This window comes from Papio anubis, chromosome 3, assembly GCF_008728515.1.
Source record: "Papio anubis isolate 15944 chromosome 3, Panubis1.0, whole genome shotgun sequence".
Taxonomy (NCBI): domain Eukaryota; kingdom Metazoa; phylum Chordata; class Mammalia; order Primates; family Cercopithecidae; genus Papio; species Papio anubis.
In genome coordinates, this window is record NC_044978.1 from 181,125,202 (window position 1) to 181,151,237 (window position 26,036).

The 26,036-nt window shown below is 53.1% G+C and overlaps 1 protein-coding gene across 6 annotated transcripts in view; it reads right to left on the bottom strand.

The window, feature by feature from the left end:
* The window catches only part of TRMT44 (tRNA methyltransferase 44 homolog), a 61,215-nt gene that overhangs the window by 12,673 nt on the left and 22,506 nt on the right, over window positions 1-26,036 (bottom strand). For 3 of the 6 annotated variants that reach the window (XR_001902300.3, XR_646692.4, XR_646691.4), the window contains exons 9-11: window positions 23,331-23,763; window positions 20,484-20,600; window positions 15,024-15,740 (exon numbers count right to left, since the gene is read on the bottom strand). Coding sequence is in view for 2 of the 6 variants with exons in the window: in XM_003898429.5 (XP_003898478.2) it covers window positions 15,511-15,740; window positions 20,484-20,600; window positions 23,331-23,763 (780 nt within the window). In the remaining 4 variants the exon portion in view is untranslated. Of the gene's footprint in view, window positions 1-10,159; window positions 10,341-14,930; window positions 15,741-20,483; window positions 20,601-23,330; window positions 23,764-26,036 lie in introns of those variants that run through there. The other 3 variants (XM_003898429.5, XM_021938288.2, XR_004182864.1) reach the window with 2 other exon arrangements.

A 26,036-nucleotide genomic window follows, 5' to 3' on the forward strand; every position in this document is an offset into this window, starting at 1 on the left:
TTTGTTATATAGTAAACTCCTGACTCAGGGATTCAGGCTGCAGATTGTTTCATCACCTGGGTACTCAGCCTAGTACCCAACAGTTTTGTGTTTTCTTCTGAACCTGTCCCTCCTCCCAATCTCCTCCCTCAAGCAGGTCGCCATGTCTATGGTCCTCCTCTTTCTGCCCACGTGTTCTCATTATTTAGTTCCCACTTACAGATGAGAACACGCGGTATTTACTTTATTGTTGGTTTCATCTTTGGTGGTGCTGGTGAAAGAGGCATCACCCTCAACTGACCCTCAGGACACTCCCCTCCCTCCCCACCCCACAATCTCCCACACACACACCCTCACCCCTGCCCCAGCCTACTCAATTCTAAAGGGAGAATAGAGAGGAAACCAAAATTGGAGGGTTGAAGAAGAGGGAAGGCAAAGGCCTGGGGCTCCGTGGATGGAGAATGTATGGAAGGTACAGGAGGAGAATTCCTGGAAAGGGTTTGGCCGGGCAGGCTGCTGTTTGGCAGCATTGCATTTTCTTGTGCAACACCTCAGCTCAGGGGCTGGGGTCACCTTGACAGACACAGCCCAGGGCAGGCGGCCCAGGCAGAAGATGGGGCAAGTCTCTCAGCACAGTGTTGGGGCAAGTCCCCTGTGCCGGATGGCAGTTCACAGCTCACCCCAGAGCCCCAGGCCCCTGGAACCCGGAGCCACATCTCAGGAGGCCACCTCTAACCCAGGCCTCCTCGACGGCCACACTCTGAAGCTTCTGGGGAACTGAATCTCCAGCCCCTCCTCCTGGGCTGAAGGCCACTGCTGCAGCTGCCCCTGCTGCACCTGGAGCCACAGAACCACAGAGAGGGGAAAAGACAAACTCACCTCCCACGAGGGACCCCCTTATCTCTCAAGCTCCAGCTCAAGGGTGCCTCCTCTAGGCAACTGGACCACACAGGGTCCACCATCCCCCGACAGATATAGAGGGCCCCATGGCTCTCACTGTAAAGGTGGGGTTCACTCCCATGCCCCCTGCCCCTGCATCTGCTGACTCCCCACCCAGAACACGTGGCCCCTGGCATCTCCGCACAAGGCACGGGGGCATCATTTCTACTCACAGACCATCAGCCAGACCCGTAGCCCAGGCTAACGCAGGCAGCTGGGAATGAGGGAAGGCGTGGATGTTGGGCGGGTCTCAACATGGGACCCTCCTTCAGCACCCTGGCAGGGGTAGACACTGCATTTTATCAAACCTAAGTAAACAGCAGGAGGCATCATCCTTTCCATAACATTGAGAAAGAAAATCGCGGCCTCTTCTGTCTTCCTCCTGCACTGGCCATATGGAAACATGCCTGCTTCCCCTTTGCCTTCTGCCATGACTGTAAGTCTCCTGAGGCCTCCCCAGAAGCTGAGCAGATGCCAGCATCATGCTCCCTAGGCAGCCTGCAGAACCATGAGCCAATTCAACCTCTTTTCTTTGTAAATAGCACAGTCTTGGCTATTTTTTTATAGCAATTTGAGAACAGATGAATACAGGAGTCCACCCCTACAAGAAGGGAGGTGCATGAGGTAGAATCTACATTTACCCGGCTTTCTGGAAGAAACTGCCAGACCACGCAGTGCACAGGCTACCAGTCAAGAAAAGTGTCATCATCTTCACTCCCTGAGGAATCAGGGGATGGAGTTCACAGCTGCCCAAACTACTGCAAATTGAGGAGAAAACCCCAGAGAAGGGGGACCCACAAAGGGAGGATCTCCAAAACCTGCATGTCCACTCTCCTGATGTCTTCCACTGAGTTCTGATTTGCACTGGAGTGGGTGGGAGTCCATAGAGCCTGGGGAGGGACCGTGAGAAGCACAGCTGAGCAACGCCGTGCTCTCAGCCCAGCAGAGGGCACAGCTCCTGCTCCCTGCCCCTGGGATTTTCCCAGCCCTGCCATGACAGCCCCAGTGGCACAGCTCCCATCCACCATGCTATGAAGGTAGCTCAGGTGGGCAAAGGGAAGAACCCTGAGGGGAAAATCCTCACTGCCTCTCACCTGAGTGGCATCTAAAATGTTGTGGGAAATAGAGGACTAGAGAGATGACTGACATGGAGAACAGGAGGATTGTTTATTTTAAGGTACACACCGGCTCAGTGGACTCACATCTAAAAAGCTGAGCCCTGAACAAAGACAGAGCCAGGATTTTATAAGCCGGCTTACAAAAGCAAAACAAAAGCAGTTAATCATATAGTGCTTAGCTTGTGGACCCTGCATAGCCAGTGGCCTTGTAGCTGCATCGAAAGAAAAACAAGAACTGGCTAAATACAGACATTTGTAAAACATAATCATGCTTAAGAGACTAAGGAAAGGAATAACAGTAAAGGAATTTGTCTTTTTTTTTTTTTTTTTTCCGTCAACCTTGCTGTGGAGAAGGAAAAAGTGTCTAAAGCCCATTCCTTTAGCCTTGGCTTTTCAGACAGTGTTATCTTATAACTCCTTGAAGTGAGCTGCTAAATAGAACTTGTTCTTTTCTTTTCAGTCCTTGCCTTGCCACATTCTAGGCCTTAGCTTTTACTTTTCTTAGACTGAATAAACACAGTATTTATTTTTCTTTAATTTCTGCTTCAGAATAAGTGAGAGGGAAGCCCAGGGCACCATCATAAAGACCTCTGATGGTCTCCTTTCATTAAAAATCACTAAACTCCTTTTAAAAATTAATTTAAACAAATTTTAACCCCATTTGGTGCTTAAAAAAAAAAAAAAGAAAAAAAAATCACGGAATTCCTAATTACCATAGAGGTGAAAATTTACTGGCCGCCCCTGAGACTCAGTCCTCTCTCCCTGAGGGAGTCACAGTGACCGCCTGCATCTGCAGGATAGATTAATTTGTGTTTCTAATTAATGACACAGCTCTGTGACGCTGAGCAATTCACTTTCCTTCTTGGGGACCTCTGCATCTCATTTAGAGGAGCTGCCTCTGGTTCACTGCCCAGAGGTCTTTCTACTGTCGAGTGCCCTGCAGCAACCGACAGTCCCAACTACATGGCTGAGCTCCTGCGTGGGGTGGGCCTGAGACGTAAACACCCACTCCTGCCTTCCATTTCAACTGCAGCCTGGCCAGCAGGTGTCCCACCACCGTCTAAGAGATGAGGAGACCAAGGTGCTGCTGCAGCCCAGGCCGGGATGAGAGCAAGGAAGTCAGAGACTACTGTTACTGAGTGAGGGCAGTTGTCCAGGTTCTTGGTGTTTTGAACAAAGAATTGGACACAATGCACAAAGGAAGGAAGTAAAAGCAGAGATTTATTTTAAACAAAAGTACACTCCACAGAGGGAGTGGAGTTGAGCAAGTGGCTCAAGAGCATCTGTCACAGAATTTTCTGGGGTATAAATATCCTCTAGAGGTTTCCCACTGCTTCACTCTATGCAAATGAAGTCTTCCCATTGGTTCACTCTATGCAAATGAAGGTTTCCCATTGGTTCACTATATGGAAATGAAGGTTTTCCACTGCTTCACTCTATACAAATGAAGGTTTCTCATTGGTTCACTCTATGCAAATGAAGTAGTGGCTTGTGACCAGTCTGATTGGCTGCAGGGGCGGAACAATCAGAATGAAGAATAGGCCTTGGCCCACAACCAGTCTGATTGTCTGTGGGAGGGAACCAATCAGAGGTACTTTCATGTTTCAACTGCCACCAAAAAACGGAGGGGTCGAAAAGGAAGTTGCCTTCAGTGTCCAGTCAGCACGAACTGGCCTTAGGTTCCCTGCCTCGAGACCCGATTCTCCTGCCTCACTGTCAGGCGCAAGACAGTGACAGGGTGTGCGCTGAGATGCGGGTGCTGCCTGCTCCTGATTCTGGAAGGAGACATGAGGCAGTGGTTTCCAAGCTTGCATAATTTGAGGGTTGCCTTTGTGATATCGTCCCTCTCCATGCACCAAAAAAACTGTCACCTAGTTAATATTTTTTATTTAGTTGACCCACTTTTTTTACTGAAATGGATTCATTTTGAAAGCTCCACTTCACCACCAATGAGAAACCACCATCCACCATGACTGGAGGGTAAAAAACAAATGCATGCCCACCCCCAGATTAAACCCCGAGTGTCCCTCTGGTCAAGGGCCTCACAGGGAAGAGCCCTGCCAGGAGGCTGCAGCCCAGCGTGGAAATCCTGACTCTGGCAATTGCTGTGTGACTCTGGGCAAGTCACTTAACCTCTCTGAGCCTCAGTTTTCTCCTCTGTAGCACCAGGTCACTGACACCCCATGGGGGTTTACCTATGACAATGGATGCAGACTGCCAAGTGCAGCAGGGTTGTGAGGAACAGACAGGGGCATAGCTGCCTCCTGTTCCAGGTGTGAACAGTCTCCCTACCCTAACCTAGGGTCTCCAAATGTTGTCTTCTCCTGAATGAGGACTCTCATGGTGGACAAGTCAGGTTGTTCCAAACAGCCATGGCAGCCATTTCCTGGATGAAAGCCAGTGTTGGGAAAGAGCAGCTGGGAGCTGATGAAAGCCCACTGTTCACCCGTGTTTAATGCTTACACATGCGCTGCATCGCGATGTTTCAGTCCACCACAGAACACACCGACGATGGTGCTCCCAGAAGACAATCACCAAGCCACGGGGAAGAGTCAAGCTGGGAACTGCATCAGGCAACCTGCCTCCCATTTTATCCCTAAATAAGACAGCTGCAAAGACTGAAAAAAAAAAAAAAAAAAGCTTCATACCTCCCTTAGGTATTTGAACCCAAAATATCTGAGACAGGTCTCAACCAATTTAGAAAGTTTACTTTGCCAAGGTTAAGGAGATGCCCATAACACAGCCTCAGGAGGTCCTGATGACATGCGCCCAAGGTAGCCAGAGCACAGTTTGGTTTTATACATTTTAGGGAGACATGAGACATCAATCAACATATGTAAGATGAACACTGGTTTGGTTTGGAAAGGTGGGACCACTGGAAGCAGGGGCTTCCAGGTCACAGGTAGACAAGAGACAAACAGTTGTGTTCTTTTGAGTCTTCGATCAGTCTTTCACTGAATACACAATTTAGTCTGGCTCGGTGAACCTGCATTTCTACTAGGATAGAACAAACGTAGGACACAGGAAGCCATCAGGTATGCATTTGTCTCAGGTGAGCAGAGGGCTGACTTTGAGCTCTGTCCTTTGTCCTGCACCTGTGAAGATGAGTTATCCATTTACATTGTGAGGGTGAAAGTTAACACAACTGTTTTAGGGTAAAGATCTTGGGGCCCACAAGGAATTTCCCAGGGGACAAACTGTGAGGGAGGTATGTAGCTTTTTAAAATCTATGTAGCCATCTTATTTAGGAATAGAATGGGAGGCTTGCCTAGCATAGTTCCCGGCTTGACTCTTCTCTTCGGCTGAGTGATTTGGGAGTCCCGAGATTGATTTTCCTTTCACACTTTGTGCGTTCCATCACCCCACAGCTGCCTCACACACCTGGTGTTTTCTGCATCTCTCAATTGCACACTTTTCTCTTGTGCCTGATCTCGTGTGGTTTGTTCATCATGGTCCCTAAGCATACGAGATCCACAGCTACTGTTGCTGGTAAGAGACCAGTAAGAGTCATTATTGCCAGTGACTGACCTGCAAATGGAATGACAAGCGACTAAGGACCATGAAGGTGGAAAATCAGAGGTGGTTATGCTTGCCAGGCAGGCAGGTCCCGTTCCACCAGAGCTACGGCCCTGATGAGCAAGGACAAAGTGACAGCTGCTCAAAGAGCCCACCTCCGTGAAAGCAAGGCGACCACTGTAAAGTGGATGCCGAAAGGATCCGCTTCGCTGAAAGCAAGGCGACTAACAGAAAGTCGAGAGGTGCCTGGATCCGACATGGACTGAAGACCAGACACGGCAGCGAATCCCTCTCCGCACCATAACCGCCCAGTGGGTTCTCCCTGCCCACTGCCTAGACAGAGCCGATGTATCAAGACAGGCAAATTGCAATCAAGAGCTTCATTCACGCAGAGTTGGCCGTGTGGGAGACGGGAGTTTTATTATTATTCAAATCAGTCTCTCGAAAACTCGGGGATTGAGGTTTTTAAGGATAACCTGGTGAGTAGAGGGCCAGTGGCTTGGGAGTGCTGATTGGTCGGGTCCAAGATAAAATCTTAGGGAGCTGAAGTTGTCCTCATGAGCTGAGTCCATTCCTGGGTGGGGGGCCACAAGACCAGATGTGCCAATTTATCTATTTGGGTGGTGCCAGCGGATCCACTGCATACAGGGTCTGCAAACTATGTTATGCACTGATCTTAGGTTATCACAGGAGCAGTTTAAGGAGGTTCAGAATCCCACCACCTGCAACTGCATTACTCCTAAACCATAATTTCTAATCTCATGGCAAATTTGTTAGTCCTACAAAGGTAGTCTGATCCTTAGGCAGGAAGGGACTTTGTTTGGGAAAAGAGTTGTTATTGTCTTTGTTTCAAAGTTAAAGCATTGTGAACCCCAAATATCTGAGACAGGTCTCAGTCAATTTTAGGAAGTTTATTTTGCCAAAGTTAAGGATGTGTGCCCGTGACACAGCCTCAGGAGGTCCTGAAGACATGTGCCCAAGGTGGTCGGGCACAGCTTGGTTTTATACATTTTAGGGAGATATGAGACATCGATCAATATATGTAAGGTGTACATTGGTTCCATCCAGAAAAGTGGGACAACTCGAAGCAGGGAGGAGACTTCCGGGTCACAGGTCGATAAGAGACAAACAGTGGCATTCTTCTGAGTTTCTGATTGGCCTTTCCAAAAGAGGCAGTCAGAGATGCATCTATCTCAGTGACCAGAGGGGTGGCTTCGGGTTCTGTCATTTGTCCACAAGGAATGTCCTTGTGAGGGAGGTATGTAGCTTTTTAATCTTAGTAGTTATCTTTTTTTAGGAATAGAACGGGAGGCAGGTTTGCCCTAAGCAGTTCCCAGCTTGTCTTTCCCCTTTGGCTTAGTGATTTTGGGGCCCCAAGATTTATTTTCCTTTCACACCACAAACTAAGTTCCTCCCAAAGTCGGTTGAGCCTACGCCTGGGAATGAACAAGGTTAGAAGCAAGATGGAGTCGGTTAGGTTAGTTGTCTCTTTCACTGTTATAATTTTGTTATAATTTTTGCAGAGGCGGTTTCAGCACCATGGCGATCATGGCCAGAGCAAAAAGTAAGTTTTCAATGTTGAAAGGAAAGGCTGGACCCAACTTTGGTGTCGGATTTACTGCTAGTTCTGGGTGGTTTACATGGTTCGAGGATCGTTACGCATTACATAATGTTCATGTGAGTGCTGGGTCTGTGGGTGCTGACGTGAAGGCAGCTGAAGAGTTTTGCAAGTTCGATTATGGAGGAAATTTACCTGCCACAGCAAATCTTCAATATGGAGGAAACCTCCCTATTCTGGAAACAGATGCCTGAAAGGACTTTTGTATCCGCCCAAGGGATTTTTCCTGTCCACTGCACAAAAACAGACACAAGGCTGGCCACGCCATGTGGGAGACTGAGTCACTACTCAAATCATTTTCATCCAAAGCTTGTAGGTTAGGGGTTTTTCAAAGGCAGTTTCAGGGAAGGCGTGGGGGTGGCCAGGTAAAAAGTTCCTGCTGCTGATTGGTTGGGGCAGAGATGAAATCAGAGGATCAAAGCTGTCCTCCTGCGGGAGCAGAGGTTGATGGGTCCAAGTGGAGCCATGGGTGTCAGACATGCAGAAAACCGGAAAAGATACCTCAAAAGGCCAATCTTGGGTTCTACAATAGTGATGCTATTTGCAGGAGTAATTGGGGAAGCTGCATGTCTTATACTCTCCGATATAATGGCTGGCAATCACTCATGTCTGTGCCTTAGCAGGACTCCTCTCCTCCCCCAGTCTGATGCCTTCCATTAGCTTTACAAAAGCAGTTGAGTTTGGGGCAAGGCCTACTGTAATTTAAACTACAGCCTAGGCTGGGTGCGGTGGCTCACGCCTGTAATTCCAGCACTTTGGAGGGCCGAGGCAGGCTGATCACCTGAGGTCAGGAGTTTGACACCAGCCTGGCCAATATGGTGAAATCCCATCTCTACTAAAAATACAAAAATTAGCCGGGCATGGTGGCGGGCACCTGTAATCCCAGCTACTCGGGAGGCTGAGGCAGGAGAATCACTTGAACCCAGGAGGCAGAGGTTGCAGTGAGCCAAGATTGCGCCACTGAGCTCCAGCCTGGGCGACAGAGTGAGACTCTGTCTCAAAAACAGGAACAACAACAAAAAAACTACAGCCTGTCTTCCAAAGTTAGCCCAGCACTATTAATTCAGGGAAAGGTAAGATGTGGGGTGGGTTAGCTCAGATCTTTCACCGTCATTATTTTCTCACTGATAGAATTTTTGCATAGGTGTTTCACTTTCATCCATAAGGAGGCCAAGTCAATGCCAGGCTTCCAGGCTTCCAGGCTTTTAAGGTGGCCTTGCCTGGTGGCCATGTTGCAGGCTATGAATGTGATCCCGCACAATGAGAGCCCCAGGCCCTTCAAGACAGTGAACACACAGGGCCAGGGCAGCGCGGGAACAAGGGAGTTAGGAATGGCCCACTCCTCTTCCAACAGGCCCTCCTGAGTTGCCGGATGACAGTTCCTTTCAAGGTCTTGCTTGTTGGTGGTGCTGCACCCGCACTTCCTCCTCTTACTGCTGATTTTCACCCCTATGTCACAGTGGCTCCCCCTCCAAACACCACTCTTTTGATCCGATGGACCCAGCACTCACAGCAGCTTTTAAGGCCTCCTGGCTGAGGAGGTCCTTTGCCCGGGCTATAGCTTCAGCTGAAGAGTCTGCCGAGAAGGCCCTGATGCAACTGTGGAAGGATGGCAACTAGGGCTGCGCCAGGAACCTTGTTTGAGCTTGAGGTGATGACCCAGGCGTGCTTGCCAAGGTGTGCGTGAGTGGCATCCAGAGGAGGACACGCAAGAGTTCACCCAGGACTTCAAGGGTTTTGCCCAGGATGAGGAGGCTGCAAAACTCAACACGGCCGTGGCTGGGATGGCAAACAACTCCAGCCTGGACTGGAGGAGGACGGCGGTGGGAGCGCCTCCAGGTGGTTCCTGAAGAACTGACCAATGAGGAGCTGTTGGAACTGGAAGACGGACGCAGAGCTGAAGAAGGGGCAAGAGAAAAGGCAAATGGCAAAAAACAAGATGAGCCCCAAGAAAATTTACAAAGAAGGGTTTAGCAAAAGCTTTGCAGACCTCAACAGACACCTTAAGTCTGAAGCATAGACCTCAACACGGAAGGCTTTCTTTCGTAAAGAGGAACGTTCATAGTGCCTTATCTGCTTCCAAGCAAATCTATGATGAAAAAAGGAAACAAAGCACATCACCATGATCATGTTTCTTTAAAGAGTGACGCTTCCTCAAGAAGAACCTCAGGCAGGCCTTTCAGGACGGATTCAGAAGGCAGCCGTTATCATAGGCGGTGACAGCCCTAGGTGTGCTAGTCCCCTAAAGACCTGATGGGACAAGATGAGGAGGCGGGAGACAGTGATATTGACGATCCTGACCCTGTGTAGGCCTAGCCTAGGCTAATGTGTTTCTGCTTTCATTTTTAACAAAAAAGTTTAAAAGTACAAATAAAAAGAAAAACTGATATAATATAAAGAATATTGGCCTGTAACCCCAGCACTTTGGGAGGCTGAGGCGGGAGTAACACAGTAGGCTGGTAGGCGGGCAGCAGCGGGACAGGAAAGGGCTACCCCAACCCACCAGGAATGTCAGGTGAGTGAGTATCAGGTTGACAACGAAGAGAGTAAAACTCTATAAAGTATTTGTTTTCTGTAAAATATTTGAAGAGATTTATTCTGAGCCAAATATGACTGACCATGGCCGGTGACACAGTCCTCAGGAGGTCCTGGGAACATATGACCAAGGTGGTTGGGGTACAGCCTGGTTTTATACATTTTAGAGAGGCATGAGACATCAATCAAATACATTTAAGAAATACATTGGTTTGGCCGGGCGCGGTGGCTCACGCCTATAATCCCAGCACTTTAAGAGGTCGAGGCAGGCAGATCATGAGGTCAGGAGATAGAGACCATCCTAACACGGTGAAACCCCGTCTCTTCTAAAATACAAAAAATTAGCCACGTGTGGTGGCAGGCGCCTGTAGTCCCAGCTACTTGGTAGGCTGAGGCAGGAGAATGGCGTGAACCCAGGAGGCAGAGCTTGCAGTGAGCCGAGATTGCGCCACTGCACTCCAGCCTGGGTGACAGAGCGAGACTCCATCTCAGAAAAAAAAAAAAAGAAAGAAATACGCTGGTTTCATCCCGAAAGGCAGGACAACTCAAACGTTGGAGCAGGGGAGGGAAGCTTCCAGGCTATTGGTGAATTTAAACATTTTCTGGTTGACAAATGGTTGAGTTTGTCTGAAGACCTGATTGATAGAAAGGGAGTGTTCAGGTTAAGACAAAGATTGTGGAGACCAAAGTTCTTTGAAGTCTTATAGTCGCTGCCCTTAGAGACAATAGATGACAAATGTTTCCTATTCAGCCCTTTCAAAGGGTGCTAGACTTTTAATCTCTTTAGGATTGGGAGGGCCTGGAAGAAAAAGATCTAGCTATGTTAACAGAGATTCTTTACAGATGCAAATTCCGCCCCCCAACACACACACAGAACAGCTTTGTAGGGCCATTTCAAAATATGGCAAAGAAACACATTTTGAGGTAAACTACTTTGATTTTTCTTCCTTGACTTGTAATGTTATGCCAGAGTCAGGTTGGAAAGTAGGTCATAATATACAGGGTTAAATAAAACCCATCTGATGAGAATCTATGATTTGCAGGGCAGGACTCCCCAGATCCCTTAGACAGGAATTTGGGCGAGATAAACAATCAGTTTAGTCCTCAAGGTGATGGTCCTGCAGTTGTCAGTCTGCCTCTCTAAAAATGATCATTGGTCGCACGCACCAGAGAGAGGCAATTTCCCAACAGATAAAGTTACTTGAAATTGGTCACCAGCGGCTTCCAGTAAAGTCTCAGGAATTGGGCGAGTGGGCTAGAGCATGCGCATTACGAGACAAAATGGCAAGAGCATGACCTTCTGGGGGCATCCTACCGGAAAAGGGAAGCAGCCTCAGGTGAACATACATACAACTTTTCAAACACACTGCGAATGCTCACGTCCCAAGTGCAAGGAGGGCACCGTGCATGCAGGTAGCCCACCCTAAGGTAAGCATCACAGGAAAACGGACACAAGACCCCAGAAGTATGCCAACATATAAAACCTCAAGTCAAAAGGTCAAATGCTGCACTTGACCTCCAAAGTGCATGCTTGGGTCTCTTCCAAGTGTACTTTCTTTTCTTTCCTGCTCTGAAGCTTTTTAATACACTTCCACTTCCACTCGGAAACTTGCCTCAGTCTCCTTTTTCTGCCTTATGCCCTTCAGATGAATTCTTTCTTCCAAGGAGGCAAGAGCTGAGGCAGCTGCAGACTCATTAAATTCGCCACTGATAGCTGGGATATTCGCCACCCCTAACAGGAGGATCGCTTAAGTCTGGAAGTTCAAGACCAGTCTGGGCAACATGGTGGTGCGTGCCTGTGGTCCCAGCTACTTGGGCTGAGGCAGGAGATCAGTTAAGCCCAGGAGGCTGAGGCTTACTGTAGTGAGCTGAGATGGCGCCACTACACTCTAACCTGGGCAACACAACAAGACCCCGTCTCAAAAAAAAGAAAAAGGAAAAACATTTTTATACAGCTGTACAATGTGTGTTTTAAGCTAAGTGTTATTACAAAAGAGTAAAAAATGTTTTTAAAGTTCATAAAATTAAAAAGTTAGAAATAGGCTCAGGTGAATGTGTTATTGAAGGGATTTTTTAGTATAAACTGAGTGTGGCCTAAGCGTGCTGTTCATCCAGCCTGCAGCAGGGCCTCAGAGGCACCCCCCTCCCTCACGGACACCCACAGCCTTGTCCACAGGCCCCAATCAGGGTGAGTGTCCTCCACAGCTGAAGCATGTTTTCTCTTTTACATCATATTTTCACTGTACCTTTTCTACGTTTAGCTGCACAGACACTTATCATCGCGTTACAACTGTACAGCATTCGGCACAGTCAATGAGCCATGTAGGCGTGTGTTCCGAGAGCGAGAGGCCGTCCCCCATAGCCTGGGTGTGGGGCAGCCTGTCTCATCTGGGAGCGTGGGGCACACTCTCATGTGGCAGGATGATGAAATCACCTAACAACGCATTTCTCAGAATGCATCTGCACTGGTAAGTGACACATGACTGTGCTTTCTCATGAACCACCTTTTCCCAGAACGATGAGGTCCACCATACAGTTTTCTGAGCAAAACCAGCAACAAGGAAGGGTCAGGCAGAAATGAGCTGGGGCAAGTCGGCAGAGGGCTCGGCCTCTTCCCTGGGACTCTCACCCACACAAGGCTCTTCTGCACGAGGCCCGGGTTCCTCGTTCTATGAACAGTTGTGGCCCTGGAGAGTAGCCCCAGCGGACGGCAGGATGAGATGGAAAATACGCGCCTTAGCCCCTCCTCCAGGAAGCTTGCCCTGCCAACCCCAAGCTCTGGGACAGACCCCAGAGCTTGGCCATGCCATGAGCCAAGGCCTGTGCGACCTGGTGTCTGAATCCCCAGCACCAGTCCAAGGGGCTGCGGTCACCATGGTAACTCCACTAGGACGCCTGCAGGCCCCAAGACCACAATGCTCACCACAGGTGGGTCTCCTCTGCAGCAGATGGGGCAAGTTCGGGCGCCGGGGGACAGAGGCTGCCTCTCAGCCAGTGAGACCTAGGGCCTGCCTGGCACTAGTCTGGAAAGCAGTGTAGACGCACTGTACTCCTGGCAAGATTCCCCCTCCTGCCCACCTTTGTGGCATTCCCTCAATCCCACCTGTCCAGGGGAGACCCACTCAGGCTCTGAGAAGTCACTGGGAAGCCCTTGGGGCTGGCCACAGCCAGGCTGCCATGATCAGTGCCCCACACCATCCCCCGCCAAACCTCTATCTGCCCACCTTCATCCACAGATGCATCGTTCATTGCCGCAAGGTAACCATGCCGGACCCCCGGTCACATGACGTGTGGACAGGGGCACAGTGGTGCTGGGGGGTAGTAACAAACGGTACCTAGAACCTGGAGGTCAGGTCAGGTGATGTGGTCACCAAGGGCCGTTTCTACCAGCTGATTATGCCAGGTGACACAGAGGGGCCTATGGCCATGGTGGGCCCTAGTTAGCACAGCTCTTGGCCTGGCAGGACCCCATCTGGGAGAGCCAGGGCCACCCCACATGCCCCCAGCCCCATCTGATGCTCCTTTGAGACGGTGTCCTTGCAGCTCATGACTGGAAACTGCTGTGCCAAGTGTTGGGGGAGCTCGTCTTCCCCAGGGCCACCACCCTTGCCAGGACTGCAGCGCTGGAGCCAGGTTTGGAGTCCAGCCGCACCGAGCGCAGAACCAGGCTCTGTGGCCACTCTCCTGTCTCCCCACACTGGAAAATTAAAGCAGGGGCTCTGGGCTTGGGAAAGACCTGGGAAGGGGAGAGAAGACAGGGGCCCAGCAACCTTGGAGCTATCCTGGACCTGGCAGAGGCGGTGCACTCTGGCCTGGGGCACACCTTGGGAGGCCCCGAGGCTTGGGTGGCGTCCTGGGCTTAGCTCAGGAGGTGTGCCCCTTCCAGGAGGCGGTGGCAGGGCTGCTCCTCTGGGCCGGGCTCCCTGCCCTCCCCGCTCTGCCATCCCTTGATGTCGCCCTAAGCCCCTCTGTGGTTGGGCTCAGCCCTTCCTGCTGCAGGGAGAGCTCCAGCGAGACTGCAGGGCTGGGAGGCCGAGGGGCATCAGGTCACTTGTCCTGAAGTACGTGACCCTGGATATGCTGAGCAACAAAACCCGCAAACCCTGGTGCAGCTTGGCAGGAAGATGCCTCAGGGCCTAACAGCGGCTGAGGGAGGGCGCGGCTCTGTGGCTCATCTTTGGGAAGAGAGTTCTTTCCATCCTCCTGCTCCACCACCATCGGTGCTAGGCTCCTGGTTGCTACCTCGGGGCTTCTACATTAGGTGTCCCCTGCAGGGAGAACTTCCCAGTGTGGAGACCCCAGAGGCCCCAGCAGAGCTCTCTTGTGCCTCACTAGCCAGAGCTTCAGGGGCTCGACCAACTGGGGCCTGCCCCAAGGGGCCACGGAGCACCAGTCTCCCAGTAAGATGAAGGGTGGACGCTTCCAGGGCCAGGTACCTGCTGGCACATCCTCAGCCTGGGCTCTGGGCTCTGGGACTGACTCGGAACTCAGAGGGCAGGGTCTGGGTCCGTGGCAGCACCGCCCTGGGGTGCTGCAGAGCTGAGGTGCCTTCAGAGTGGATGCCCATTTATTCTCACTGCTCAGGAGTGACGAGTGCGGCGCTGCCATGGAATGCCCCACGGCGGCCGCGAATAACCAGGTGGATACACCCAGTGGAGAGGCACCAGGGTACGCTGCAGAAAGTCAACGGCAGAACAGTGTGGACTGCATGTGACCTTTTGTATAAAACCACAGAAATAACTTTAAATAGAAACATCGGGGCCAGATGCCATGGCTCGTGGCTGTCATGCCAGCACTTTGGGAGGCTGAGGTGGGAGGACTGCTTGAGCCCAGGAGTTCAAGGCCAGCCTGGACAACATAGCAAGACCCCCGCCTCTAACATTTTAAAAGTTGGCCAGGCATGGTGGCGTGCATCTACAGTCCCAGCCACTTGACAGGCTGAGGCAGAAGGATGGCTGGAGCCCGGGAGTTCAAAGCTGCAGTGGGCTATGATCATGCCACTGCACTCCAGCCTGGGCGAGAGATCAAGACCCCATCTCTCAATAAAATAAAAGAGAAACAAATCAGGATTTTTTTTTCTAGAAAGACTAAAAAGAACTGCTGCAGTATTTCTGGGGAGAGGGTCTCGTGGAGGAGGGAGGAAGGTGTAGGTCTTACCTTTCTGTCGTCTGAGATATTTACAGTTTTAAAGCCCTGTCAACAATTCACCTATGATTTTTTTTTTCATGCCACTTGAGTGGCCCATGTGAGGAAATTATGGGTGTTTTGTTTTATTCTCTGTAACTGTAAAAACAACCTCAACAGAGCAAGCCTTGTACCTTTTTTAAAAATACCAGTCTGGTGGATCCCTGCTCCAGAGCGGCTGCTCTCCAGTGTGGTGAGAAACGCTGGCAGATACGGTCTTGCTTCCTGGGGAGCCCCATCCTCTTCACAGAGCTGGACATCGTGGGGCAGGCGTCGGACAGCGCCCTGGGAGGGGCCTGTGCAAGGCATCTCCGGCTGCTCTCCCCCAGGAGACACTGTAAGGATCCATGCACGATCTTTGTGATACGAAGATGCTGTGCACGTTTCAAGTGGCTGCATCTGAAACAAGCCAGGCACCCAGCTGGGGGCTTCTGAGTAACTGTGGCTTCTCTGGCGGGTGATGTTTATGAAACATGGTTCATCGGCGTGAGGATCCAGAGAAAGCTGGGAGGAGGTGGGCTGAAACACAGCCGGAGCAGAGACCGCAGCACTGAGGATTGCTGGGGAAGCTCTCCTTGGTTTGGCCCCCACTGACCAGGACTTGGCTGGCAAGGACACAGCTCATGGAATCTTCTTCCTCGGGGTGGTCCGGGGTGGCCGCAGCTCCGCAGGCCCATGGGCAAATGGGCAGCAGTCCGCGGACAGAGCACAGCCGTCAGGGTGATGCGTGAAGAACCAGCAGAGGCGGGTTTTGCAGGCTTCGGAGAGCACTCTCTGTTTCGCTTCCGGTTGCTTTGTTTCCCACAGCGTCTCCTCTCTCCAGTCGCGGATGTGAACTCTCCCATTCACAACTGTGGTTTGGAACAGAGAAAAGACACACTGAGAAGTAAACCTGAAAGTTCCTTAATTCACCAGCCTCTGCTTAGCTCCCACGCCATGGGAGGTGCCAATCCAGGGTCAGGGATACAACCGTGACACAGCCCAGAGTTCCTGCTGGTCACAGAGAGCCTGCCTCCAGTGGGAGTGACCGAGGTACGGGATGGGTCTTCAGGCAAGGATGGGGAAGGTGAGCCCTGTGGGAGGCGAGCGGCAGCCCCACGCAGGCCCAGGAAGAGCATTTTAGGCAGAGAAGCAGCAAACCCAAGTGTCCCAGGACAGACTGCACCAGGACAGGCCGCGTTTCAGGGACAGCCAGAGGGGAGGGCAGAGGACAGAGCTGGGTCCCAAGTGGCCTCATCGTTGAGGCCCCGACCTTCCCTCTGGCTGAGTGGCAGGTCCTGCAGAGCCACCATTTCAGAAGGATCACTTGAGTGGAGGAAGGATGGAACACAGTGTGAGAGCCAGAATGCGAGAAAACATCTGTACTGCAGCCCTAACCTCTGAGGACTGTCTCAGCATCACAGGCAGAAAGAGGGGCAAGGCGCAGGTCCCTCCACATAGTCTAAGGACAGGGCTGCTGCAGGGTGGCCTCTGCTCCTTGGTGCCATCCTGGTGCACTGGGTTTACATACACCTCCCAATCGGAGCCCCTCCAGGTGCAAGTGTGGAGTAAGGGAGGCCAAGGGGCTCTGGAAAGGAACAGGAAGGGGTACCCGCCTCTGCACAGTGGTTTAGATACCCACTCTGGAAGTGCCACTGGGACTCAATGGCCAGGGCTGACCTCCAAACTGGGGAGCTGAAGGGACATCAGAGTGGGGTGGGGCCAGGAGAGGGCTGCTGTGGGCCCGCTCATCACCTGGGTGCCAGGCCTCGCGGGCCTCCTCCAGGCTGCCTCCTGACCCTGCCCCCAAATTGGGCCAAGATACCCCCTACACTCCCATTTGGCCGTTTCCTTGCGGGAAGCCAACAACTCCCTGCGACATGTGGCCAAAGCAGCCACCGCCTCCCTGGCTCTCCCTGGAAGCTGGGCAAGCGCTCGCGGCAGAAGGCTGGGGGAATAAAGGAGCCTCAGTGAGGAAGTCTGGCGCACCGACTTCCAAGGAGAACTTGAAAGTGTAGGAATTAAAGCTTGAATTCTGCCTTCAAATCACCTTGTGTGTGGCAATAACAAGCCTGTGTGCTTTTGACAGACTGATACTTTAAAAATAGTTTCCCCCTGAAACCAGAGAAATGAGCCCAGAGAGCGGCGCCTCGCTGCGTCCAGGGACACAGTTGGGGGCTCACTCTCACAGCCTGGCTGGAAGCATCGCCAAGGCCAGGCCTGACCCCATTTGCCCTCCCACGGCCGCCTCTCTGTCTCGCCTTCCAACATGGGAGCTGAGGTTGCTTAACCTGAAGGCTACGGTTAAGGCAGTCTCACGATGCTCTGCCGACGTCCTCACAGCAGCACCTCCTGGCGCAGCACAGAAGGGCACATCCCGGCCACTGAGGGATCTGGAACCCTCTGAAGGGTGCTCAGGAGGAGCCCCAGGGGCCAGAGCTTCCCCCCCACTCCCCATGGGGCACATGACCCCAAACACTGAGGGGCCTCTGGCCTGACGCCCTGACCTGTCAAGAGAAGGGGGTGAGGATCACTGAGGCCAAAGGCTGAGCGCAGATTCCCACCCTCAGAGCCAGCCTAGGCACCCCCCTGCTGCAACGTGACAGGCCAGCTGGCAGCAGGCCCTCCCAGGTGGCTCTGGAGTTAAGGGCACACCCAGCCATGTTTTGGAAGCAGGACCTGCAGGGTGTCTAAGGACTGAGGAGCGGGCGCTCATGATAGAGATGAGGCTCCCAGGATGGCACAGGCAGGCTCCAGGCTGGCCCAGCCTCGCTGACCCACTCCCCGTGTCTACAACCCTGGACATGGCAGGTAGCTCCCAGCGCCCCCACAACACCTGAGCCCCTATGTGGCCAGGTGCCAGAAGGGGCGGCCTTCCAGGGGCACTCGCTCCAGCCAGCTAGAAAGACAACCAACAGCTAGAAAGACTCTCCTCCTCTGGAAATGCGCTCCTCATTTTGAAATGGAACCACAGGGCCACAGTCTGCTCGACCCAAGTTCCTGCCACCTCCTCCCTCTCTACTGTGCGCGTCCCCTGGGACTCTCACTCCGCACAGGAACTGCCACCTCCGCCACTGCTTCTGACAGCAGACACTCCCTCTCACCAAGCTGCTCTGAGGAACGGGCTGAGGATTAGATGCCCTGGATGATGCCGCAGGCTCAGGGGTGCCAGTGCTGGGTCAGACCTGGCCTGGACTGTGGCACGGCCTCTCCACTCGCTGGGAGACTTCGGGCTGGCGCGCGGACCTCTCTGAGCCGTGTCTGCGGGGGTTCAAGGAGGAAAGGCCTGCTCTGCCCCGAGTGCAGGATACGATGAGGCCCCGCGTGTACCCAGCAGCACGGTGCCAGGTTCCATACCAGCCAGCATGGAGCCACCCCTCGGTGGCCTCAGGAAGGGGCGGGGACAGAGGCAGGGCTGGCCCTCGTGGCCCTCACAGGTCATGCTCAGGCTGGCTGACCTGAAGCCATCTGGAAACATTTCCAATTCCTCACTCTCGTAAACATTTTCCGAGACTAGCCACGTTAGCTTAAAACCAAACCTAAACCTCATACAGAGATAAGACCCAGCTTCAGAGCATAGTTTTCTCATGACTGGGGAAGAATGTTTATTTGGAACCCAACCCCCAGGCCTCCTACTCAGAAGTGTTTCCAAAAACAAGTCTGTCCCCCAGGGTGACCTGCACAGAAAAACACTGACACACAGGCAGACTCACCCACGTGGGTGAAAGGACAGTCTTTCAGGAAATCAACAAAAACAAGCGTTGGGAAAGACAGAAAGAGGCCCCGTGGAGGCGGGAAATATTCTAACTGCCGGAAGCTCTGTGCAAGGAAGAACAGACTCCAGCAGCAGGCCCAGCCCAGTCACCACTGCAGGCCCAGTGTCTACTCTGGAGGCAGCCTCAGGGACATGCTTCTGCACCTGTCCCGGGAAACAGAGGCTCCAACCATGCTCACGGGCCCCCCACCCAATAGCAACTGTCACCTAAAGAAGCCAGTTCAGCTGAAAGCCAAGTTCAGCTCTCCAAGAGCAGGCGGGCACCCAAAGGCAGTGTGTGTGTGCACAAACCCACACGCTTGCACTGTGTACACAATAGGCATGGCGCGTGCACCTGTGCTCTCTCACACATGCACAGAGCCAGATACTGCACTGCACCTGACCCCCATGGCAGCCTCATGGGCAGGGGACCCAGAAGCTAGGGTGTGAGCCGGGCCACTCCTTCCCATTGTGACTTCGGTGTCATCCCTACCCATCCGTCAGAGGCCCAGTCCTTCTCTTGGTCATGGCAGCTATAGCCCCACCAGCTCCCACTCTTGTTCCTCCCAACCCTGGCTCTTCGCAAATGCTGTTCGCTCTGCCTAAAAGCTGTTCTCTGTTCCTGACTCCTCTTTTCCTTCCAGGCCCAGCTCAAGTGTCATTTCCTAAGTAAAGCCCTCCTGAGCCCACTCTGGGCCAGGTCAGTTCTCCCTGCACATCGCGACTCACAGAAATGTGTGCTTAGGGCATGGTGGTGACACAAGACACCTAGTATTTTTAAAGATGCATGTGGAAGTACTTAGGGGTGAAATAGGGTGCTAGCTGGTATTCACTTTAAAATACTTACAGAAAGAGGGGAAAAAAAGCTCCACGAAGCAAGTTATGGCAAACGCCCCAGCCGCCGGCGCTGGTAAACTGTGGCTCCCCCCGTCCCTGCCCCCTCTGTGCACACCTGGAAGCTGCAGATGATGGAACTGTGTACACCGCCGGCCCCTGGGGGAACACCTGCTACATCTCCCTCTCCCTCACTGCACCGCCAGCTGCAGCAGGCCAGGGATGTGTCTGCCCTGCTTTGTGGGCTGAGTGAATGGACAAGCGGGTGGCGGGCCCTCCTGCCTCCCCCTGCCCTGGCAGTCCTGGAGTCACAGGGCATTGCCCAGCAGTGGAGCTGGGTACCAGGACCTCCCCATGCCCTGGCAGTCCTGGAGTCACAGGGCATTGCCCAGCAGTGGAGCTGGGACCTCCCCATGCCCTGGCAGTCTCTGGAGTCACAGGGGCGCTTGCCCAGCAGTGGGAGCTGGGTACTTGAGGACTCTCCCCATGCCCTGGCAGTCCTGAGTCACAGGGCGCTGCCCAGCAGGTGAGTTGGGTACCAGGACCTCCCTGCCCAGCCCGCTGTGGTTGCAGCCACAGGAGTCCAGGCCTCCCAGAGGGTTCACTTTCCCACTCCCCAGCCTGGCTCTGTGGCTCTGGATGCTTCCAGTTTGCAGTAGCTAAAGACGAAGCCAAACAAGGACCCCCAGCCAAGAGGGGCCCGGCCAGCGGCTGCCCGACTTGCTCTGTCCTGTGTGGAGCAAGTGGAGCTGAGGTGTCAGCAAGTACAGCATAGGGGGAGGGAGACCGGCCTGGGGACATCGCATGGGACAAGGTTCAGAGGAGCCAGGAGGAAATGGGGTGACCCACGTCCCACCCCGAGGTCAAATGCTACCCACGTCAGAGCTGGGTGGAGCACCGTAGAACTTGGTGCTTCTGCCAGATTCTTCTGTGAGAGTCTAAACCACTCTAAAATAAAACGTTATTTAACAGAAAAAAGCGGGAAAGGGAAGGAAAGAGAAAAGCGGTGAAGGGGCAGACCCCATACCTCGGAACACCTGGTGGCTGTTCCGGAGCAGCGTTTGCAGGCCCCCACACTCCCGCTTCAGCCTCCGCAGGGTCTCCGTGTCCAGCTCACTGGCTACTTCTGCCAGAGATAGGCTCTCTGTGGAAAAATGGTTTGTTTTTTTTTTCCCTAAAACCACAACAAAATATTACAAACCTGTCACACAGGCAGAAACGGTCCATTTCAGTTCCGTACACTCACGCCTTGTGCACTCCAGCACGAAGGACCACGATTCCATCTCAACTAACCCACACCACACCGCGGCCAAACCGTGAGGGCCGCGGTGTCCCCACCCAGCTGAGGTGGCGCAGCCTGACGAGGCGCAGCCCCACACATGCCTCCTGCCTGCACAGGGCCAGGCGTCAGGTGATGCTGCCTGCTCTGGGTGGTCACCTCAAGCTCTTCTCGCTGGTGACCCATGAAGGGGGTGGCTGTTTGGAGCCAGGGTTTCTCAGACTAAAGAAGGAAGGCCAAGCTGGCAGGCCTGGGGCCTGAGCCTCCCCAGTGGCTGCTCCAACCATGCGGCAGCAGGCCTGGCGCTACTGGCTCCAGGGTGGCCAGCAAGGCCACACTATGTGTTTAAAAAAAAGCAACAGCATAGACACCACAGTGATGGTTTCTTTCTCATTCGAATTTCTGCTTTGAGAGCCTGCATGTATTTCAAAATGCTCTAATCAGAAAACCTGGTGACAATAAAGTCATTTATTATCAAAACATCAAATTGGATATGAATGAAAGCTGGTTTTCCTATGTGTATTTGCCAGGAACTTCCTATCTGCCAGGTGCTGCACTTCACGTCTTATCTGCACCCTCCAAGCTGCAGGAGAGTGGAGGAGACGGTGCCTGCCTGCGTGCAGCTGAGCCTGTGGGACCCCCACAGATCAGGGCACCACAATGCTGACCCAGGACCCCGGTGCAGGCAGCCGCTGTTGCAGCTGCTGCGAGAGTCCTTCCTATCCCAGCCCGGCCAGTCTTCTGAGTCAACCTCTCGTCTGTCTCAAATCCATTCTGAGAGGAGTGGGAGTGTTTTAAAAAAGATGACATATCGTCCCAGTCAGCCTTCCCTGTGCCCCTGCCTCTGGCCCGGCACGGACTCCATAACGCGGAATCTCACACTTGCAGCCGTGGGTGCCTCTGGGCCTGGCACATCCAGCCTCTTGGTTACTCATCCTTTGACGTGTGCGGCCTTGACTCCTAGCAACGTAGGACTTGGAGCCTCTTGAGGGTAGGGCCCCTTCCCACCCTGTTTCTCAGCAATGTCCCACAGGGGCAGACGCAGAGCTAGGATGGGTGAGGTCCTGGAGCCAGAGCCACACATGGCCCACAGGCACAGAAACACAGAGGGGCCTGTCTGAGGACACGCTGGGTGGGGGTGAGACCAAAGGCCCTGAAGGCTGCCTGTGGGCAGGAGGGAGGCGGAAGGCTGAGAGGCCAAGGGCACAGCTCCTTCCTTCTCACAAGCCCCAGACCCACGGACACCAATCTGGAGGGGATGGGGGTACGGGGCTTGTTAGGCGCCCTGGTTCCCAGGTTCCAAGGGGCAGGCAGGACTGAGCCCACCACTCAGCCACCCCCGCTCTCCATCTCCAGGTCTGTTCCTCCTTCCTCCTCACCCACCAAAAGCTGTCCATCCCAGGCACAGCTGACATCTGTGCACCCGTCATCTCCTGGGAATTTAAAGGTCAAATTGCACTCAAGAACTGTCACTGCTTACTGCACATGGGAACTTTCAGACCACACTGATGTCCCTGGGGCTCTGGGGCCCAGCTGCCTGTGCTGGGATCATGCTCTGCCAGCCTCAGCCTTCCTCCTCTGTGCTCCGGCCCCACCACAGCAGGGTGCCTTTAGTCAGAGGCGCCAACCCAGAGACCCCACGGTGCCTGGTGATTTGCAAGCAGCTAGTCGGCCCCATCAGCCACTGAGCCAGGGCCACTCTCGCCAGATGGCTAGAGGCTCTGCTGACCAGCTACCATCAGGTTCGAATGATTTCTGGAGGGGCCGTCTGTGCTCAATGGCCCGGCCCCATTCCATGTACACATGGTGCGAGAGGACAAAGGATGAAGAAGGAAACAGGCATGATTTTGTCCCAACATTCACAGGTGAGGAAAGCAAGGCCTGGAGAGGAAGGATTTCCCTCAAACAGGCAGCCAGGCAGGAGTCACTGACGGAGGGGCCAGGAGGGGATGGGGCTCCATGCTCTTCTCCAGTTCCCAAAACCGAGAAGCCAGGCTCTGGCTGCAGCTCCACACCACCCTCTGGCGGCCAAGCAGCATTCCTGCCTGGAAGGAGGCGAGGTCCTTACAGCCCCGGCTGGCTCTCTGAATGCCATTAATTTCAACGCACCACTCACCCCATGAGAACAATCGATGTCATTTTCTCCTTTTGCCATGGCTGATTTTTGTGTTTTGGGGATTTCAAAGAGAATTAAATTATCGAATCACAACAGCTCCAAATCTTACTGCATACTCAAGGGGACAGTGCCTTTTTCTGGCCTCAGTAACCTGTTTTCTCTTTGGATAATTTCTGGATGGAAAATGAGTAGTTCTAGCCCCTAAACCTGTTTTGTAAAAGTTAATTAAGGGTCCAAACTCTGTCACTTCCTGGCCTGGCCTCGGCCTTCCTCTCTGGAAATACCAAAGTCCTTTATGTTTATAGGAACTATTGGGAAAATTTTAAAGAATTTGCTTGAAGAGAGCCTGTTCACCCACCATCAATGGCTTTTTCAGTGTGTGTAGTCACAGGGCCACACCATTGTATGCTGGTTATGAACACGTGAATTCCTGCCCTCAAGCCTGGGAGCGCGCTAGCCCGAGGTGGTGGACAGCTTACCTCCCCGATTCCAGGTCTTCAAACTCCCACTTCGAGAACTTCCTGTGTTTAATCGCTTTCCGCCTAACAGTAAATTCGCCACTTGCAAAACCACTTGGTCGACAAAGCCTCGCGGCAGGGCGGCACAGTTCCTCACGCGCTCAGCCTTTTCTCTGGGATGAAATCCAGGTAGCCAGGCTCCTTCGGCCTGGGGCCCTGCTCCACGCTCAGCGGCCCGGGCCCCGGCTACACACCTGACCCTGGCGCCCAGAGCCTGGTGACCGTCACAGTGGCCAGCACTGCCAGCAGCAACCCGGAGTGGAGAAGGGCAAAGCTCCCGTCCAGGTGGGCTTACAGGGCAGCCCCGCCTGCTCTTAATGTACTGAGTCCTCTTTTCATCCACGGAAGCTTCTCTGGAGGGAGGGTATGTTCTGGATTTCCCAATGAGACAGACCTGCGTTTGAAAAGAGCAAAGCAAGTATTTTAGCTGGCTTGTCTATTTCAACATTCTCCATAGAATTCTCTCATCCTGGAGTACAAATCACAAGTTTTAAACGTCTATCATGAAAAAATCCTGATTTTAAAAACTGACACCAGTCGGGTACGGTGGCTCACACCGGTAATCCCAGCACTTTGGGAGCCCAAGGTGGGCAGATCACCTGAAGTCAGGAGTTTGAGACCAGCCTGGCCAACATGGCGAAATCCTGTCTCTACTACAAATACAAAAATTAGCTGGGCGTGGTGGCGCACACCTGTATTCCCAGCTACTCAGGAGGCTGAGGCAGGAGAATCACTTGAACCCGGGAGGCAGAGGCAGTGAGCCAAGATTGTGCCAATGCGCTCCAGCCCGGGTGACAAGAGCAAAAACTCCATCTCAAAATAAATGAATATAAATAAAAAATAAAAATTGACACCAAATATAAGTTACTTAAAAATTAAAAACAAACAAACAAACAAAAAACAGTAAGAGCCCATGGCTCCCTCTCATCACTTGGAGCTTCACAAGACCTAACAAAGGCGCCTAAACTCAGAATCCACACTCCTGGGCCTGGCAGCCGCACCGTCCTAAAGCTTTCCTGCTGCCGCCCCTCAGTCCACCCCTTGGCCACCTGGGCGGGGGCACATGCTGATGGTAACACTGCAGAGTGCCCCAGGGGCTGGGAAGGGAGGCAGCTTTGTCCCCATCTTGCCAGAGCCAGCAAGTGCACACGGGGGCTGAGCAGAGGGCCTGGAGCCACAGAGGCGCTCCACGCATGCTCGCCTTCCTTCCGGCACACCCCGATGGAGGATGCCCTTCAGAGTCCCCTCCGGACAAGCAGGCCCAGCCAACCATGGCACGGGCACCTTATTTCTGGGCTTCCTCTCCAGGCATCAACTACAAGGCCAGGCGCAGGTGATAAGGAAGCCGACCTCCTCACTACGTGACAGCCACACCTCTGCTCCCCAGCTCTTCCAGGAGGATTTTAAATTCTCAGTGCCTGTCACACACCCAGGCCCCACCAGACATGTGCTGTGTGTGAACTGCTTTAAAAATGACAAAGCACGTTCACATCCACTCTCACAATCCATCCCCAAACCTGCCAGTGATAAGAAAACTGAAGCTCAGAGAGATGAAGCGACAGTCCATGGTCTCTACCAATTAGTAATGGGACAGCAAGTGCAAAAATCAAAGCCACAGGCTCCTCGGACCTGCCTAGAGGACCTAAACCTTAGCAGTTTCCCCAAATCAGTTCTGACTTCAGAAGACCAAGACCTGCCAAAATGGAGGACACTGAGAGGATGACAGGACGGTTCAGCAGCAAGTCCTAAGGTAACTTCCCATGGTAGCAGGGCAGTGACAGTGCCAGCAGCCCTGAGGCCTGTGCCACCAGCCAACGCTGCTCCTGGCGCATGGCTATGACTGCAGCCGGCCAGCGAGTGCCCACGACATGCCCTCCCCGCCGTGGCTCTGAAGACATCATCCTGTTAAGCCTCCACAAAGCACCAGGCAGCCTCCTGGTCTCACAGAAGCGGACAGGCTTGTGGAGCTCTGCGATCAGTCGGAGTGAACCACGAGCAGCAGAGCTGAGGCTTCGCTCAGATCAGCCGGGCCCTTTCTTGCTAAGGCAGCCGTCAAACTCTGTGGCCTGGACACGACGGGGTTATTTTTTAAAAGCACACTGTCTGCCAGCCACAGACTGTTGTCAAAGTCACCAGAGACTGAGGTGAGCGGCTGTAAACACTTCCATGGTTCTTTAGAAAGGTCAAGCCCTTGGCGCGGCAAGAGGGCCTAAGTCTGCCCTGTCCATACAAGGTTCAGAGGCACGGTCACGCTGCTCACAGAAAGTCCCCGGGCCACCTTCTGCCCAAATGACATTTCTGGTGAATCTGAATGAACCAGGCCTTTAATGAGAAAATGGGAAATCACTGTGAACTTCTGAAACACACTTCAATCGCAGCCAATTATTTGCGACTTGAAGGAGCAGGAACTTTCCCCGGGGAGTTCAGCCACAGGCCACACCGAGGCCTCCTCTGGGCAGGTCCCCTGGGGCCGCTCAGAGCTTCTGGAGAGGCAAGGAGGGCTTGGCGAGGACTTCTGCAGGCCTGGAGGAGGGAGCACCGGGGTGCCTTTAAGGAGGGTACCATGAGACAGAACAAGCCTCTGGGCCTTGTCAGTGACAGAGGCACAGAAATCAGCACCAGCATGTTCTGGAACATTTTGAACGTTACAGCATGGTTCACGGCTCT